Raw genomic sequence first — 18,367 nt, forward strand, 5'->3', positions numbered from 1 at the left:
AGGTCCTTGTGACATACTGAGCCCCTTGAATTTCCCTCTGGCAGCACTGAGAGCACATCCTCTAGCAATTCTTTCAGACTTGGCTAAAGGTATTTTCATTTCTCTCAGCGATGGGTGGGCAACTGGGAGGACACCGCTGCATGGATAATAAAACTAACCCTGAAGCTCAGGGACTCCATGGACATGTCTGCAAGGTGGGACAGGTTCCTGCAGGAAGAGCAGCTGCTTTAGAGGTGTATAAGACAGCACTAGAAGGGCCAGCGTGTCAGCTTTTTATTTTGCAAGCTGCTGTAATTGTACGCAGACGTAGGAATTGATAGATTTATGTGCCATTCTACTTTGTATTTCACTGCACAATATTTCTGTCTTTCTCCACAATCTAATGTCTTCAATTAATCAAGGACTGGATCATTGCTCCAGAGGGCTATGCTGCGTATTACTGTGAAGGAGAATGCGCTTTCCCATTGAATTCGTACATGAACGCTACAAATCATGCCATTGTGCAGACACTGGTAGGTGCAACATAGCTTGTAGTAGAGTTATTTCTAACAGGTGGTGCTCAGAAATAAGTTTATACCCCCCCAAAATCTCTAAGCTAACAAGAGAAGGAAGGTCTGCATTAGCTCATTGAGATGCCTGCAGCATCTGGCTAAACATGCCTAGCCAAGTGGCCTGAATTAATAGCTGGCGAGGAATTACCCTGTCTTTGCTGCAAGCATTGACACGCTCTCTCTAGTTTAAAGGGGCCCTATGATAGACATCTTAATGGTTGTATAGCCCCAGTGCATGGGGAGGGAAGAGCAGGAGGTGAGACCCATTATCAGCATCTCTTGAAAAAACCCAGCTCTGCACATTGCCACCAAGAGCAGATTTGGGGACAGGCTGAGGAAGAGGCCCCACAAAATCCAAACTTACACAGCCCAGCTGCTCTGTGGGTGTACTTCTTGTACGCAGTTGTGCAAAGATGTCCAGATGGAGTCCTGAGCTGGCGCGTCCACACAGCACAGCGCTTGTGCTTTGGGGGACCGCTGGGGACCACAGCTGCTTCACAGAAGCCAACGCACCACAGCAGCTCAAGTGGCCAGGGGACACGCCAGCCCTGAGCGCCTGGCATCCCCAGCTGACATGGGGACACCCTCCTGACACAGCCACATCCCCTGCACGCATCTGCGGAGCACGAGGAGGCTCACTCCTCTTCTTCATCCACATCCTATGCCCCGTGCGCCTCTAAGGACAGCACTGTAAAAAGCACTAGGGAAGCTAGAAGCATCCACATATCCAAGAGAAGCAGCTTTGCATGTTCTCCTCCTGGAGGGCTCTCGGAGACCCTGCAGTGGCAGCCAGGGACCCGCAGCCCTTGGTGCCAGCTGGCTCTGGGGCTGCCAGTACGAGGCCCCTCGCCCAGCGCCCACGGGACTGCTCCCAAACCCTCACCCGCACGTCCTGCAAAGTTTACTGGAACTGGTACACTTCTGCAGAACACCGGCTGCTCTGACAAATGGGAATTTTCTAATGAAAACCTGCTTCACTGAAAGATTTCCAACTAGATCTGACTTGGGTGCGTGCGTCAGCCTCCATACATGCAGGGGACATCTCGAGACATTTGTACACAAAGCCAGGTGTTCAAAACATGTCTGTGTGTGCACATGGGGGAGAGAGGGCTGCCTGGGAAAGGAAAACATGCGGGAGGAGAAGGGAAAAGGAAATCTTAACATGCCTCTGCTTTAATTCCTCAGGTTCACTTTATAAACCCAGAGACTGTGCCGAAACCCTGCTGCGCTCCCACCCAACTCAATGCCATCTCAGTGCTCTATTTTGATGACAGCTCCAATGTTATCTTAAAAAAATACAGGAACATGGTGGTACGAGCGTGCGGCTGTCATTAGATTCGTAAGAAAGAAGAAGGTTATTCCTAAAGAGTGAGTTTCGTATGGATGCGTGGGGGAGGGGAAAAGGTTAGCACAGCAGCAATGGGCTTAAAAAAATCCCAGTTTTTAGGACTGGGCTTCTGAAAGTTCAGACAATGGAACAGTTTCTGGATCTAAGTGGCATTTGAACACATTTTGTTTTAGTTTATTACAGACAATGAGCTTGTAAACTGAAACAAGCCAGAGAAACCATTTAAAACCAAATCTGCCTACAAAATTGGCTCCTACAACACATACTTCTGCAAACGAGCCTTTCAGAAGATTGCAAATTCACCAGTGTTGACTCTGAATTAAAAATTAATAATTATCCAAAGTGAGAATGTGCTGTGACTATTGAGCATGTGTTGTTCCTGTAACACAGTTTGCAATAAAATAAGTGAACAAAATATACCTGGAGTGAACAGGTATTTTGTTAGAGAATTATTACTTCCATCCCTCTGTTTGCTTCTATTTCATAAGCAGAAGCAATTTTAATTAGATGCAAGTTCCAGTTATAAACTGCAGGAGCAGAAGCTATATCTGGATTGAATGGAGTTCAAAAGGACAAACCAGTTTAAGGGCAAAAACCATTGTAATAGGCAAGCAAAAGAACTGAAGAAAGTAACTCCAAAGAGCAAGACTTTTTGGGTATACTTTTTTCTTTCTCAACAGGGAAATAAATTTCCCGTAGCAACCAGAAAGAATTAATTTGCTATGAATTTGAAACAGGAAAGCTGCACAACATTAAAAACAGTTTGGGATTAAACCTGATGCTTAGCTGAGGTACCCTAATCAGTTATGGAGTTGTGAAAGACAGCTGAAGACCCTGCTCCTGTTTGGAAAATATCCATTGACTTCAACGACAGGACAAGTTCCAACACCTTTTCAAAGATACGGAGTCAGAAGGTGCTGTGAGCTCAAACTGCCAGCACCACCCCAGCGCAGCTGGGGACACCGCAGGGAGCCTTGCTTTCCAGGGTCAGCGTTTGCAATAGAAGACACTGCTCTACGATTGGTCTCATCGCTGAAAACAAACAAACAAGCAAAAACAAACAAAAAAACCCCACAACAAACCAACAGTTTCGGGAGCCACATCAACAAGCTGGAACCAGGGGCAAGAAATCACCCCTTTTCCTTCTTTTAAAAGCACAGGTTACACGAGCGTCACATTTATGTAATTTAAACTCGATTGAAGTCGTGATAACACAGAGTAGCAGTAACCAATCACAAGTTGACTCAAAACTTGGGCATACATTACAACTACAAAAGCATGAAGTTTACTAGAGAGATAAAAGTTCTGTCCAAATCAACTCCAGGTCCTCAGGACACCCAGCTCTAAGTCCTCAAACTTCTGAAGTCTGGACTTCAGATGGGTAGATGGGTCCAGAACAGCATAAGTTCCCAACCTTGGTTCTCAGTGTACTGAGGGGATGCGATGCAGCCGCAGGGGAAACTCAGCCCCAGGTCCCTCCCTAGAGGAGGGAGAGAAAGAAGATAACAGAATGCAGCCACGAGAATTTGGAAATCAGTCACTGCTCCTCTTCCTTTAGTCACAGACCAAATCCAGACCAGATGCTTCATTTAAAAAGCAAACGAACGTGCAAAGGAAGAAAAAAATTACTCCATGAAATAAATTGGAAACTTGTTTCTGATGGTCTAATTCTAATCCCATTTAAGTCAATTGGTGTCTTCCCAACAGTTCTCTCAGCAGCAGGATTAGGCTTACGGGAACGAGTTAGTCCCTCCACGATATCAGTAGGCTTTGGATCTCCGGATGTGCCCCAATTCCAAACCAAGCAACTCAAACACGTGCAGGAATGGCCCACCCACAGCATGCACACACCGCACAGCTCCAGAGAACTTCCCACCTGCAGCAAAGTGAGGCTGACCGAGTTGTCACCCACAGCCACGGCTGCTGAAGCCAAACATCTCTCCCCGTAGCCTGCAGAGAAGACCATCTACAACAGTCAAGTCAAAACTGCCCTCAGGGCATCTCTGAGAGGGAGGTATTGAAATCCTCCAGGTCGGAAGCATCTTTGGACATTGTCTATGTATGTACACCAGTGTTTCTGTAAGCCTCCTAAAGGAAGGTAAGGTGCTACCTAGAAAGTTATGAGCTAATCAGACCTAAACTTTCACTATTTCGTAGTCAAGGGTTAGTTTTTCTTGCAACTGTTTCCATGATGGTGGTCACAGCATTGGTGTATTGCATTTTTAACTTGGACCACAGGATCTTGCTGTATAGGATTCATATATTAAATATTATGTGGGGATTGTTTGTTTGTTCCACATAATAGGATTTCTGTTGCTAGGCTCAACATCAGCTCCACTGTTTGTACATTTTTATGTAAATAGTTGTCACAAAGCGGAAGAATTATTTATTTCCATCTCTGAATTCCTTCTCAATCACATCCAGGAAAAATGATTCTCAGTTCCTAAGCACATTTGTTTCCTTATTTAAGAAGATATTTATTAACAGTTGGCAAAAACGCATACACATTTCTGGTTCGTCTCATAGAGCAGTTGTCAGAAGCCTTTTGTACAAACTAGTCAAATAAAATCATGGCAACTTTACAAAAGATATCCCAACAACATCGTGTATCTGTGTGGTTTTTCTCCCTATATTCAAAGAACCTTTTTTGGCTGGGCAATATTTCCACCTTGAGCATCTGTTTCCATGTAGCTCAATCTCTGCGTACTGGCAAAATCAGCACGTCACTGTTTGGTGCAGCTCCTTCTGTCCAAATACAACAGAGGAAAGAATATGAAAAAAATATGAATATGTTTTGCAGAGTGCCTTGCAAAGATCTATGATTGAATTATAGTGCAGCTGTCAGCAGCTGTTTCAAAGAAGCGGGGGGTAAATTAGTTCTGTTTACTGCTAACATAGTTCAGAGATTTAGTCATCCCAATAAAATTATAGAGGCACAAGGAAGGAAAAAAGAAACTCCAAAGGAACATCAGCCAAGAAGCTGACATTTTCTAATTTAGATTGTTTTAGCATATTTTGGAGATGCTGCTGGCAGGAGGTTTCCTACTGTGGATACCACATTGCATTGCTATGGAGGCAGCTGAAAAAAATAATGGTCTAAATTCCTGTGTTAACTAAACTTCATATCTTCAGGGCATAACAGCAATTTTTGGGTTCTTGTTTACTTTGAACTGTGAGCAGAGTTGTGCCAGTTTACATAAACGTATTTGCTGATCCAGAAGCTTAAATCATCAGCTTTCTGGAGTTAAACTATCACCTTTCATAAGTGATTATACGTTTATAAGTAAGTTTGCTTGATGTTCTGATGTGAAGTCCAGCAAAGCGTGAGAAGACAGACCTTTCTTGACCTAACTGATGTCTACCCAGGCTTTGTATGTCTCGACTAGTCTTATAAAGAGATACTTCCAGTATTTCTCAGTATGGGCCAAATTCTCCACACTGAAACCCATTTTAAGCCAGATGTGGTTCCAGCAAAGGGATGAAAGAAGAAAGACATCATCACTCCTTACAGCGCCAGCCTCACTATACAGCAGCCAACAGAAGCTTCACCACCAACTTCAACACATCCAGCCTTATATCACAAAATACCACTTGGTTTCCAGCTTTGCCACAAACACTCACAATTTGCTGGATGGGCTTCATAGCAGCTTTCCCAGCCCAGGAGCCAAAACTCCTTTCCCAAGCTCATTGCAGCCTCTGTCAGTCTGGAGCGCTACTGTAGCTTTGTCTCTTCATCTACTGTTTTGGAAGAGGAACCCTTGATGTGGATACATACACTGCCATAAACAGGCAGGGCCATAAAACTTGAGTGAACCAGCTTCAGAACTGCTGGATTTATCTGAGTAATGACATTTTAAAGCACATTTATAACATTTTATAGATCAGTTATTTTAACTTGCTTTCAAAGCCCGGCTTCGAGGATGTTATGTTTGCTTAATTGAGCTGTTTTAGATCTGTTCCAGTTCTGACAATAGAATCCTTTGGTCCTCAGGCAGGAAGCTGCCTCTGTCGCTGCCAAGGTTCATATCATAAGAGGTAATGATTTAAATGAGTGGGTAATTTTAAGATTTCTGATTTCTATGGAAGCGTCAGCTGTAGATCCTAAAAACAGAAGCAGAGCAGGGCTAGCACAAGAGCAGCTCAGTGGTGGTGCCAAGGGCCACGGGATTTCCTTTGCAGCTCTATTCACTCCCTTCAGCTCCGCCTGCAATGGGAACAGACACTTCTGGATGAAATAAAACCATCCTTGGAGTTCAGGCTTCGCATCCTCTGCATGTTTCCATCCAGATACCCTGCTTGCTGACTTCCATAGCTGCCACAAACACATTATTCACTGTATTCAGCCATTCCTTTGGAGAAAAATACTGCCCAGTTAAGTTAGAAGGAGTCTGTTTGAAGTTTTTATTTATCAGGTAATGATTGACAAGAGCTTGAGGCAAAAACTAGCAGCACTTTAGACTACAATCATTCATTACTCAAGTACTGAAGCAACACAAATGGGTTATTAAGGCCACTTTGAGTTACCCTGTTTTAAGTCAAAATATCGATTCCCTTTTGCTTAATGCAGTAAAATTCATATTTCTAAACCAGAAGGAAAGAAAGATCAGAAGTTTCTGATAACACAATGGTTTGTTTCCCAGCATGCACATCATTGTTTCCCAGGGGGCCATCTTCTGACCAGACAGTAGGAGAGGACTGAGCTTTAATGCTTTGAGACTTATTTTGATACTGTGAGCTTTGCCACCTGATGTTTGGATTAATTCCATAAGTGAAGAGAGCACAGTCTTTAGACAGCTTGACTTCAGTTTTATATTCATCAGCTTCACTTTCTCCCCACTTTCATTGGAGGAAAGTATGGGGGAAACAAGGGGAGAACAGGGGGCTAGGGTTTTGGTCCCATTAAACCATAGAAAGGTAGCTTCACACTTGGCTAATTGTTCAGACCGTTTTTGTGGGCACAGTTAAGGATTTAACCATTTGCAGGATAAGGCTCTGTACAGAGCTGCTTGAATTAACCTCACTCTCAAAGAACTGGCTTTGCTTGTCTGCAGTAAAACCCGACCCCAAGTCAGCAGTAATTTGGGGAACGGAGCATTTCTGTCTGGAGCTGAGGGGTAAGTGGCTGTATTCACTGCAACATCCACATAATTAGAAACATGCACTTACCCTTTCTGAACTGGAAGCTGAAGGGACTCTGGAGTTAACAGTCCTGTGCTGCTGATAACTTGGGCCTAATGATCTTATTTTAGGTAGCTCTTAAGAAAAGGGAGGGGATCCCAGGCCCTCAGCATATCTGTTATGTTTTAGCGTGTCAGCACCTGGAACTCAAGCCGAGGACTTCAGGCTGATGCTAAACTTCCAAAGCAGCACATGCAGGTTTGGGAAGTCACCGTGGTTGCAGGGTACAAAAAGCGCCATTAGAGGCATCAGGAGACATTTATCCCTTTATCTCCATCATGTGGAGAGCTCACAATGGCCCACAATGGGCAATAGCCCTGGCAGAGGCCAGGCACTAGCAGTGACACCAGCAGTGTGACCTCTGGCTTGGCTAATGAATGCAAACTGTTCCAAGCTGTTGAATTTATTCCTCTGCTATTTGTTGCTGCTGCGTCAGGTGCTTCATATAAAATACATGGAAGCAGAGAGATGCAGTGTCTGGATTCCGTTAGGAAGGGTCAGAGCTCAAAGATATCACTTCTCAAGTCCCAGCAACGCAAGCCATTTTGTTTGGCGTTTGTAACAAGCTGTAGACAAAAGCAGAGAGGTCGCTGGCTCTACATCCGTCTCACTTGTGCAGAAGCACTACTCAGCCTCTCCATAAAGATACTTGAGAACAAATTCCTCATTTTAGAATCCAGCTTCTACTGTATACTACGCACACAAGAAGGGAGCACAAACCAGCATACCCCTCTACCCCAAAACGGACTACCATAAAGTTTTGCTTCTGATTTCTTTATTCATTTCTCAGTGACCTTCTGCTAACACTGACCAGTACTTGGATCCTGAATCTAGAATCTCTCACTAAAAATCCAGTGAACTACATTGTTCTTCCTTAACAGGGAATGACCTGGCTTGACTGCAGTTTTAAGACTTGGAGTCAATTACTCCAAGGCCTTATTTTATGAAACCTCAGGGCTCGAACTCTAATTAGACAGTTACTAGAGGTACTGCAAAGCTCCTCACTTTGCAGCTGTACAATCACCCATTAAAATCCATCTCTTAGGTTTCTCCTGCAAACTTGGCCAGCGATGTTGGGGGAGAAGTAACTCAGCATTCATGGAGGTTGGGCCTCCGTTGACTTGGAGCAACTTTAACCAAGCAATCTTTATCCTAACCACAAAGCAGACATTCCCCACACCCCTTTTTTTTTTTTCCTTTAAATTGGAGTCATACACAAATGATTCCAAGTTCAGTCCATCAGTTGTTTTGGTTTCACATGACTACTGAGAAATCAACTGTAAAAGCTGGTGCAGTAATATACACACATACCATGCACAGAACGTGAACTGTAAATACTGGCAGGGAGTCTGGTTTAAGAAGCTGCAGTTAACGTTGTGTTAGAGCAGCCCTTGGAACCCCCATTTCCAGAGATTTATACTGCAGGGGGTGGGGAGGGAATAAATCCGATTTTGCTGGAACATTGCCTGCAACTTCTCAACCATAAAGCCTTTATTTATGGCTGCTACACAGCATGAAGGATTCAATTTGTCCTTTGTTATGAATTTCAGTGGATCATAACTGTTTATTTCCAGATTTTTATTTTAAAGTTGGCATCTTTGCTTTGCAGGAAGACAAAGCTCTTCATAGCTCATTCCAGTGGGGATGTGCTCAGGCCACACTCAGAGATAGTAGGGCATGATCCCAAAGTCCAGCAGTATCTACTGGGTCCAGAGACAAGTAAGAAGTACTAATGGAGAAGTACTAATTCGTGATGTTAGCCTTATAGGGATGAAGGCGAGGCTCCAGCCTGAAGTACACTCACCCAGACCTCCACCATGTTTGCTGGCAGCGTATATCATTTCGTCACAGTCTCACAACTATTTCAGCCTTTAATCCGGTATGGCAGCCATCTCCCTCCAAGAGCTGGAAGAACTGCTGCAATGCTTTCAGCATCACAGCAATAGGTGGAAAGCATAACCAATCCAAAGCACAAATGGTATCAGCCTTTCCCAGCTTTATGATATTTCCTGCTTCTAGTGGCAGCTGACAGCAAGATGTTCAGTAGAAAACATTGCAACCAGGGTGAGCTACGTGACTTCAGCAACACTTGGCAGCCCAGTTCCTCCACAGTAGCAATATGTAGTCACAATTACAGTCCTATTAATTAGTACTTGCAAAGCATCAGCTTCAAGGCTTTTTCATTTGCACTAATTACAAAGGAAGAAGATAGTATTTTGCATTCATCTATTTCATGTTTCTCACCTGGCTCAAGAAGAAGCCTTGAGAAACCTGTTGTTTGGGCAAAACATAACAGTCTAAAGTTAAAAGAAATGGAGGCTCCTTCCTGGGAGATGGGTGAGACCTAACAACAAATTAAGACTGTCCCTCCCATCTGGAGAACATAACTGACCTACAGTCTTTGAGGAAGCAGATCTGTTTTTCTGCTGCAGCACCTCTCAGACAGTAAATGAAGAGAACATCTCTGCCAACAATGCAGGATACTGCAGTTGCCTTTGCTTCGCTTCCAGACCATGTGTCAGACATACTCTGATGTTTTCTCTGATGCGTCCCCCTTCCCTTTATGAAAATGGATAAAGACCAGGGAAATATCAACTGTGATTCACCCACCTCCTCTTGAAATACCCTCATTAGCTGGAAAGCTGCCCAGACCACGAGGATTGTTGCTATTGAGGTCAGTCTCTAGCTGATCCGTCAAACACAGATTTGGTATTCTGGGGCTCCCTACAAACATAAGATCAGTGCCATGCTTTTAACATAATGCAAGCAAACCACAGTTAGCCTCCTCAAACACCGTTCTTCCGTGCATACACCAGGACAAGTGCAAAACCTTTACTGCAAACTGCCAATAAATGGTGTAAGTAGTGTAAGCCACACAGTTCCACAAATAGACACGGGAAGCTGATGTTCCTCCATCAGAACAACTTGCTAGACAGACATAAGCATATATCTGTTTGCAGAATGTTGCTCTTTATTATGAGGGCAACTGTTCTTCTCCTTCGAAGGCTCTGTGGCTGACAGTGAGGAAGGTTTGATTTGTTGGATGAACAGGTTCATTGGGAAACATTTGTCATACTGGGCAATTGTGGAGATGAGGACCAAACACTGCAGAGCCAGGCACAGCCAGCCCCTCTTAGCACTTCAGAAGGGTTGGAGCAAGCTCGTCTGCATGTTTATCTGTCCAGCACTAATGTCAAGCCACCTTCCTGAACTGCCAGAGATTTTCCACCTCTTCGCCTGCTTTAGTCCTCACCACTGCTGTGCTTCAGATACCTTTACAGACGTGTGTATGTGTTTATGTTGTGATTTTTTAAAATGTGTGTGTACAATTAAGAGAAGTAAGGTAGCTTGATTACTGTCCTAAGAACTATAAAGTTGAATCTCTATCTAGGTTTTGAAAGGCGTTTCACCCCCTACAGTATTTTTAAGCAAAGCCTGGTGAGTAGCAGATAGGATGAAAGGGAATAAATACACTTTCCTGTTGCCAGATAACAGACTTCTGTAGTTCAAGTAGAGCATTTCTGTTGGCATAACTAACCCTGTAGTACAAGTGCAGGGAAAGGCAGAACATACCCAGCTTCTCTGTTATGTTTCCAAAGCATCTTCCACAATGCTTCTGTGCATACACCACCTACAGGTATCACAGACAAGCAGCTTAGCCCTCCTGCTGCCACCTGGATTTTGGCAAGGCTGCTGGATTCTCCCTGCCCCTGGAACCAGATGACAATATTTCATTTGATTTAGATTTGGCTTTCAGATTGCTGGGAAGTGGCAGAAACAACCCTACACATAGGTTGCCTACAAGATAAGTGTTTATATCTGAATCTGTTTAGATACCAATTCCAAATTCAGTTAGATTTCAATGAGATTTTATTGCTTTACAGGAAACACACTACTTCCCACATACATTATAGACAAACATCCTGGACATGACATGCCAAGTATTAAACAGTTCTTTCCTGCAATCTGCAATGCATTATGTGATCACAGAATATCAGTAAGGCTGCACTTGCTGTTCCTACTGCTTAAGGCATCAAAATCATGATTCTTGGTGATTTATGGTTGGTATGACAGTAGTGACCTCAAGACCTCATTCCAGACTCAGTATCCCCCAGTTATGAAAAATATAGGGGTTAACAGGACAAAGGCATGGCAAATCTTTCCACCACTATTCCCTGCCTCTGGAGAGAGGGTAGGATTGAACAACTTGCCACAGGTCACACACACACACACAGACTTACAGAAGAGTATTCTGGGGGGACAGGAACTGGGTAAGCTTTCGCACTACAGTATTCGTCATATAAAATGTACAATCAACATCTGTTCCTCCCATCCTCCTCTACATATGAGAATCTTCTGGAGGAAAAATAAAACAGCTACTCAATCAGCATTCAAAATCTTCCTCAACAGTGTGGTATTTAAGGGGAGATTTCCTGTACAGTGATGACCAGCAGACACTGTGCCCTATACTTTCAGTCTTCATTGAGAGTGCCTACCTTAATTGCTGCTTCCCGTTTGCTTTGGCCTCTTCTCAAAGCAAGCAGCACATGTAATTGCACATCAAGGGAGATGGCTGCCTCTGATCTGTCTGACCAGTTTCTCCCAGCAATAATTTAGACGTGTCTCCTTCAGCAGTAGACTTAACCAGCGAATGAGAGCAGATTTAGGATTCAGACGTTTCCAGAAACAGAAAGATTTTCCTCTGTTCAATAGATGTTGTCATATTTGGCTGACAAAATTGTTTATTGTGCTGTCAATTGTAGGCCAAAATGAAGCTCATCTGCTTCCTGAAGTTGTTGCCACTCATTGAAGCCATCCCTAACAGAAAGCTGCTGTTTCTTACGTGTTAGCTTGTGGGGGCAGACACGGTCAGGCACTGGCAGCATGCCTCTCTGGAGACTGCCCATCCCACAAGTCCCAGGGCTGCATACCACAACACACAACCTATGGGTTTCTCACTGTGCCTTGGGCTCTTCCACCTCTATCCAGCATGCCTAGCTCAGGAGAATTCCAGCATCTTCAGAACCACTCAACGATTTAAGGAGTCTTTGTTAGTGTGCATCCAAAGCTGCCGTGTGATACAGCCAGCCTGTGCCCACAGCAGCCTGCCAAGTTCCCCTCTCTGTCCTTTTCCTTTTCTCCCTCACTTATTTGATTGCATTAAAGGGTAACAGCAGAAAGTTTGTGGTGATGGGACTGGAATTTCTCAGTCAAGCTTACTTTAACACATTTAGAATACTCAGTATCCACTGAGCTATATATAGATATGGTTGCATTACAGAAAAAAGCCCTCTACTTCTGCAAGCCACAAGGCCACAAGGATAGATTATCTGAATTACTGTCATTAACAAAATTACTAGCTAAAGAAGAAACTTCCAAGCAGCATGCATTGCCCTAGCAGTTCGACTATAGGAAACACTGTAATTACACAAAGTATTTTAAATCATGCCAGTACAAACAAGATCTGGAGATGGAAAATACCGTGCTAGTCATTGCATCTGGAAATGATGGTTGGCATGGAAATGTATGGAACTGGTTACTCACACCAAGCAGCGGGCACAGTGAAGTCATGTCCACCACTGCTCCCTGCTACCTTTGACAACAGGCAAAGGTTATTTCCACAGTCTCACCCACACTTCTGGCAGCCTCCTAAAGCAAGTCCTGCTTCTTGCAGGCCAGGCTAGCATTGCTGTTAGAGGGATCTCAGCTCACAACATCCCCATGTGCCAAGGAAGGTGTGACAAAGGCCACAGGGTCACAGCAGCCTTGCTCCAAGCATTACACAGCCATCCTTCACTTTGTAGGACAACCCCTACAGAAAGGCCCAACTTGCCCTCAGAAGTAGAAGATTCCTGGTGAGCACAAGATCTCAGACTTACTGTGACCAACATTCAACCTGGTTCATCCAGGCAGAGTATTTTTTTTGTTTTGTTTTACCTCCTCTACAAGCTTTGAGGAGAATGCAGAGCTTTATTCCTACTGGAAGTGCATACATCTGCCAGATTTCAGTGACCTTTGCAGGAAGCCCAAAGCCAACATTGCCAAAAATGCATTATCTCACAAGACCAAAGAAACACCTAAGTTTTATCACACAAAAAGAAGTGAGTCTTTCTGGAGTAACAAGCTTTAAGAACTTCTTATTAAAAACTTTCTTTTAAGAGAAGAGTTTGCTATTAAGATTCTTCCATTTAATAATAATAATAAAAAAATCTTCGCAGCAACCTCCAGATTCAGCACTGAGCTGCCTTCACATCCATCTGTTAGCACACACCCCAGGTTTAAACAGGCAAGAAAAGCATCTCCTCCCAGTCTCCCTAAAACGTAGTAGTTGTGGGTATATAGCAGAGGGGGAAGACAAAGGAGTTTGCCCACTTACCCCACACCCAACATGCTGCAGCCCTGACACACAAGCAGAATGCTCCCTTCCCTGACACTGCAGGTGCACACACCAACAGGACTACTGTGCCTTTATGGGCTGCACGCTTCCATTGCACAATGTCCTGAGCACTAATCTCCAAACACCATCAGTCTGGAGAGTGGCTGTCCTTATCTATCCCAGAGCAGCTGTTGTGGACTCCTGTCTGCAAGATCAAAGGAAAGTTATCCCCATAAAACAGCATTACTCAGAAAGCTGGAATCAGCTCGCTGTGGGATAAAGCTCGGCACATCCCGCCCAGGGTTGGGGAGCAGGGCAGCACTATCCCTTGAGCTAGAACTGCAGGCTGAGCTCTGCTGTCCCTAGGACAAGGGCCAATAAGCTCTCAAAGGCAGAACACCAACTTCCAGCTCCTACTCTTTGCTTACACATCCCTGTTACAAGCAATGATCTTAGTCCCCACAAGGATAGAGGAACAGCCACACTTTCCTTTAACGACATGCTCATGCTCCACTGAGCAAATTCAGAAGTTCAGGACTCTATTGTCTGGTGAGTGGGAAGCTTGCAGGAGCATTCCCTGCTCGGTGCTGTGCTCCCCCACAACCACCTGCGTGGTGCTCATCCCTGGTAGTGGGCAGAGCAGAAAGGTGAGCAGCAGAACAAGGCACAAAGTGCACTGCCAACAGAGGGACCCTGCTAGCCACAGCAAGGCAGCTGCCTAGCTTGCCATACACAGCTAGTCCTGATTCCCTGACAGGACTAAGAAGGAAAAGCCAGAACAAGCCAAGTACTTGAATAATAGTTAAAATACTATTTACTATCAAGCAAAGAACATCACACAAGAACTCCTCTCAGAGGTTTCATGCAGTATTTTAAGTTACAGTCTGTTCTGTGCTCAGCTCCAACACCCTGACCACGCCACGCACAGCCCCATCCCCAGGCTGGCTCAGATGGAGGCAGGCAGTGCTGGCCTTGCCCTGCACAACATGGCTGCTCCTGCAGGCCGTGCTTCTGGTTGCTCAGTCTCATTGCCCTGTTTAGCACTTGTTCCAGACTAACACATTGCATTTTTTAAGATTAAAAAAAATAAAGCTTACCTCCACAGTGCCAAATTTCAGGGTTTTTCATTTCCATCTCACAGACTCTTCCCAAGAGAAGCAGGTCACAACAGCAAGGTAGCACCAGCACTCCATCCCTCCAGAGACAGCAGGCTCACATCTTCTGGCTGCCATCAGAACACCGCAGGCACAAAGCTTTCACCTCTGCAGGAGGAGCCTTGCCCCCTCCAGCCAGGCCTCAACAACCAAGCCCCCACCTCAACACAGCTTCTTAGCTAAAAATCCTGATGTTATAACCCAGTTCTCTTTGAGGTCCTCTGATTATCACCTCATTTATTGATCATTTACCCATCAGGTTTTCTCAATCAGAAGGCATCATTTCCTTTCCCCCAGGTGGCACAGCTGAAGTACAGGGCCCGTACCTGCCCTCCTGGAGGCTCCAGCCCCAAGGAGCTCACTAATGAAGCCATCACCTGTTTGCTCAGTGAGTGCTGGCATTCACCTTTACCTCGCTGCACTGTGCCATCACAGCCTATTGCAGACTCCTGCAGGCCACACGCAGCCACCCACGTGCCCGGCCCCCAGCTGGGGAACTTCCCGCCAACACCACTGTGGGGATGGAGGCACCCCATGGCCTGCCTTCCTCTCCCTGTGGGCTCGCAGCCTGGCCTGTCACCAGAGGAGAGGCAGGAGGGCAGGCAGGCCTCTGAGTGGGGCTTGGGCTGCTTGCAGATGGCAGGTGGGCAGAAATGGCAAGGAGAGCTGCAGCAACAGGGGGAAGAGGCAGAAGCTGGATCTGCAGAAGTGCCTAGGTTTAGGTTTGCGTCTGCCTGCGTGTGGACAAGCAACAAAACTAATACCCTGATGAGCTGTGCTCACCTGTGAGCACACGTTATCTGCAAGGTGGTGCTCTGGGGGCTTCTTGGGTTCGTTTCATACGTGCGTTTCAGCAGCGCTTTAGAGTCATTCTTCTTTTATAATGTGTAAGGCAGCTGAGGTGATTCTAGTGAAATCACCAGTACAGAGGGGAGATGCTTCACACCCCATGACCGCTCTGCTCCCAAGTATGCCCTCTCTCAGCCTGCCTGCTCAGCTGAGGGCCCAGGTCTGCAGAGGGGCTGGGGCCTGCCATGTGTGCGGGGGATGTGCGCAGCCTCATGTGCCCAAGGCCGCACACTGGGAAGTTTGGTGGAGTCACAAAAACCTTTACCTCGCGCATTATTTGAAAAAGCAATTGGATGCTGCACCATCTTTCCCCAAGTCCTATATCAGCCTCCCGAGCACTTCCGCATCCTCCTCTAAAACCAGAGCTTGTATATTAGCATTACTTTAATGTGGTCCTTGTTATTTTTGCATCTGGGTTCCACATTTAGGAATTCAGTACTTTGCAATGAAGACAGGATAGTGACAGTGGTCTGAAGCGCATAACCGGTTATTTACCAGTTCCCCTGTTTTCTGCACGTAGATTTCCCTCCAGTTTAAACTGATACGCCGTGCTCCAGCCGGGCTGTGCTTTAACCGTGAATTCATGAGCGGAAGGATTGTGTTAAAGCACAATGTCTTAATGCAGCCCTTGATGTATCTTAAGTGATTAACACATTGGAGTATTTCAGACCGCTACAGACTAAGTTCCTATACCGAACTTTGATATTTGTACAGGTCTGCTCTGAAAGTAATGCCTCCTATTTTGTGCTGCCGGCCTATAATATCAGAGGCAGGTGTTGGTGGTGTGGCAGTAAGGGTTGAACCTTCCTGCCAATATCCCATTACATTTTGTTGCCGTGTGACAGCTGGCAGCAGAGGGGCAGTCTGGCAGAATGGCATCTGTCACAGAAGTGCATATGGAGCAAAGGTGTGCCACTGAACTCCTGCATGCAGAAAAAATGGCACCCACTGGCATTCATCAACACTTGCCAAATGCTTATGGAGACCAAAGAGTGGACGTGAACACCGCGAGGTGGTGGGCGGTGCGTTTCAGCAGTGGTGACAGTGATGAGAAAGACAAGCCACGTTCTAGATGGCCATACACAGCTGTCGCACCACGAAATAAAGAGCATCCAAATCAGCTCATTCTCACAAATCAGCTAATGGTTGTGATTACTGTTTCGTAGCTGAGAATCTGCTCTATCAAATAGCATCATTATGCTCTTTGTATCTGTTGCAGTTTCCATGGAAATAAACACAAAGCATTACTTTTGGACTGACCTATGGATTTCTGGATGTTAAACAAGACAGAGCTCAGTATAATATGGAAAAGTTGGGTATGGAACCTTGATCTCTATTTCCCATCATCCAACGCATATCACTGGGCAGGAGACATCACCTATCAGTGCTCCAATTTTCCCAACTGTAAATGAGAGTGGTGACACATTTTTATTTTGCAGATTTGCCAGGGTTTTTAAAGGAACTGATATGACAATATGGGCTGTGAAGCATGCAAAGCCCTGACGCTGCACATAAGAGGGCACACTTTATGCCCAAAGATTTGGCAAGGAGTAAGCACACCGGCGAGCAGATGAGCACTAAGTTGCTGTAGGATTTGCCTGGTCCAGCTGCCTGGAGCAGGGACTGGGCTGCCTGGGATGAGTCACTTCCAAAGAAATAACAAATGGGAAACACAGCGGGTCAGAAATTGCAAGTATTTAGCCACCATCCACCTGTCATCCACAGGCTATTAAGTTGCTTTTTCTCTGCTACATTGTTCAATGGAAAACTTACCATCTCCAGATAGCTGCAACGTGTCACATCTCTGCCTGGCGGACAGATCTGCCAGCTGAGGGTTTTACGGTCCCATCAGGGAGAAGAAGGGAGTGAGCTGATTCCATGGCTACGGGGAAATAATGATGAGTTTTTGTTGAGCAAGATTTGGAAAACAAAAAACTGGAAGTTGTTGAGTGTCTTAATTGAAACAAATGATAATTGTTCAGTTTTATCAATAATTGTCTTTTTTTGAACTGAAAAACATCCGCTACATTTTAAAAATCTATGAAAAATGAAGTTGTATAGCTAAAATACAGATATCAAGCACAGGGAAGAATTACTTAGGTCTAAACTTTTGTCAAAGTCTGGAGGAAAAATGTGTAAAGAATTTTTAAAACAGACTTATTTTTTAAAACGTAGCGGCCATTTTTCAATTTGTCTTTCAATCTGAAACTCCCCAGACCTCTGCTTTCTAGAACTGAGCTTCAGCACAGGGCTAACACCATATGCACAAGACACAGGGAGGCGTGCTGCCTGCAGGAGGGAGCACTGAGCGGAGGCACGAGCGGCAGCTGTTGATGGGAAAGGCTAAAACAGCAGCTATTTGAAACACAGGTCAGTGTTAAAACAAAGCTCTTGTTCAGCTGACTTTGGGGATGGAAGAAGATTTTGGCTCATTCCTTAACTGTTTAAGGGATTCATTCATTCATGGAAAACAGCGGGTCTGCGTGGGTCAGCGAGTTAGGAAATAGGGGTGTCCCTGCTGGCTGCGGGCAGAGCTCTGACCGATGGGAGCTGGAGCACCCGAAGCAGTGCACAGAAAGGGCCGAGTATCCGGCAAAATTAAGAACAAAGAGGTATAATGAGACCGTCGAGTGGTGCCGGAGAGATCTGAGAATCCAGTGGGACTTTTCTGTCACTCCTTTTTGTGGTTGCATGGCAGTGATCTGGGACAGACCTAAATCATCCTCATGGTTTCCTACTGCCTCGTACTTGTTCCTGAGTTCACATTTCTCAAAGAAAGTTGATGCTGCTTTGAAAGCTTGTCTTGTTTTCTCTAATTCAATCCGGAAAACATTCATATTAATACCAACAGATACCGCCCACACGCAAATCAGAAAAATTAAAGGGCATTGCAAAAGCGACTGTTTCCAGT

The 18,367-nt window shown here is 45.1% G+C and overlaps 1 protein-coding gene and 1 long non-coding RNA gene across 2 annotated transcripts in view; one reads left to right on the plus strand and one right to left on the minus strand.

Annotated features, from left to right (window-relative positions):
• BMP7 (bone morphogenetic protein 7) overlaps positions 1-4,488 on the plus strand; it is a 43,732-nt gene extending 39,244 nt beyond the window's left edge. The window contains exons 6-7 of the mRNA XM_021416499.1: positions 402-512; positions 1,737-4,488. Of these exons, the coding sequence (XP_021272174.1) occupies positions 402-512; positions 1,737-1,886 (261 nt within the window). The 3' untranslated portion in view covers positions 1,887-4,488. The remainder of the gene's footprint in view (positions 1-401; positions 513-1,736) is intronic.
• Positions 4,612-14,839, minus strand: LOC110408087. The gene is made up of 3 exons (XR_002444151.1): positions 14,769-14,839; positions 14,551-14,678; positions 4,612-9,801 (listed from the first exon to the last, which is right to left on the minus strand). It is a non-coding gene; the product is annotated as an uncharacterized LOC110408087 (long non-coding RNA).

The sequence above is a fragment of the Numida meleagris genome, chromosome 19 (genome assembly GCF_002078875.1).
Source record: "Numida meleagris isolate 19003 breed g44 Domestic line chromosome 19, NumMel1.0, whole genome shotgun sequence".
In the NCBI taxonomy this organism is placed as follows: Eukaryota; Metazoa; Chordata; class Aves; order Galliformes; family Numididae; genus Numida; species Numida meleagris.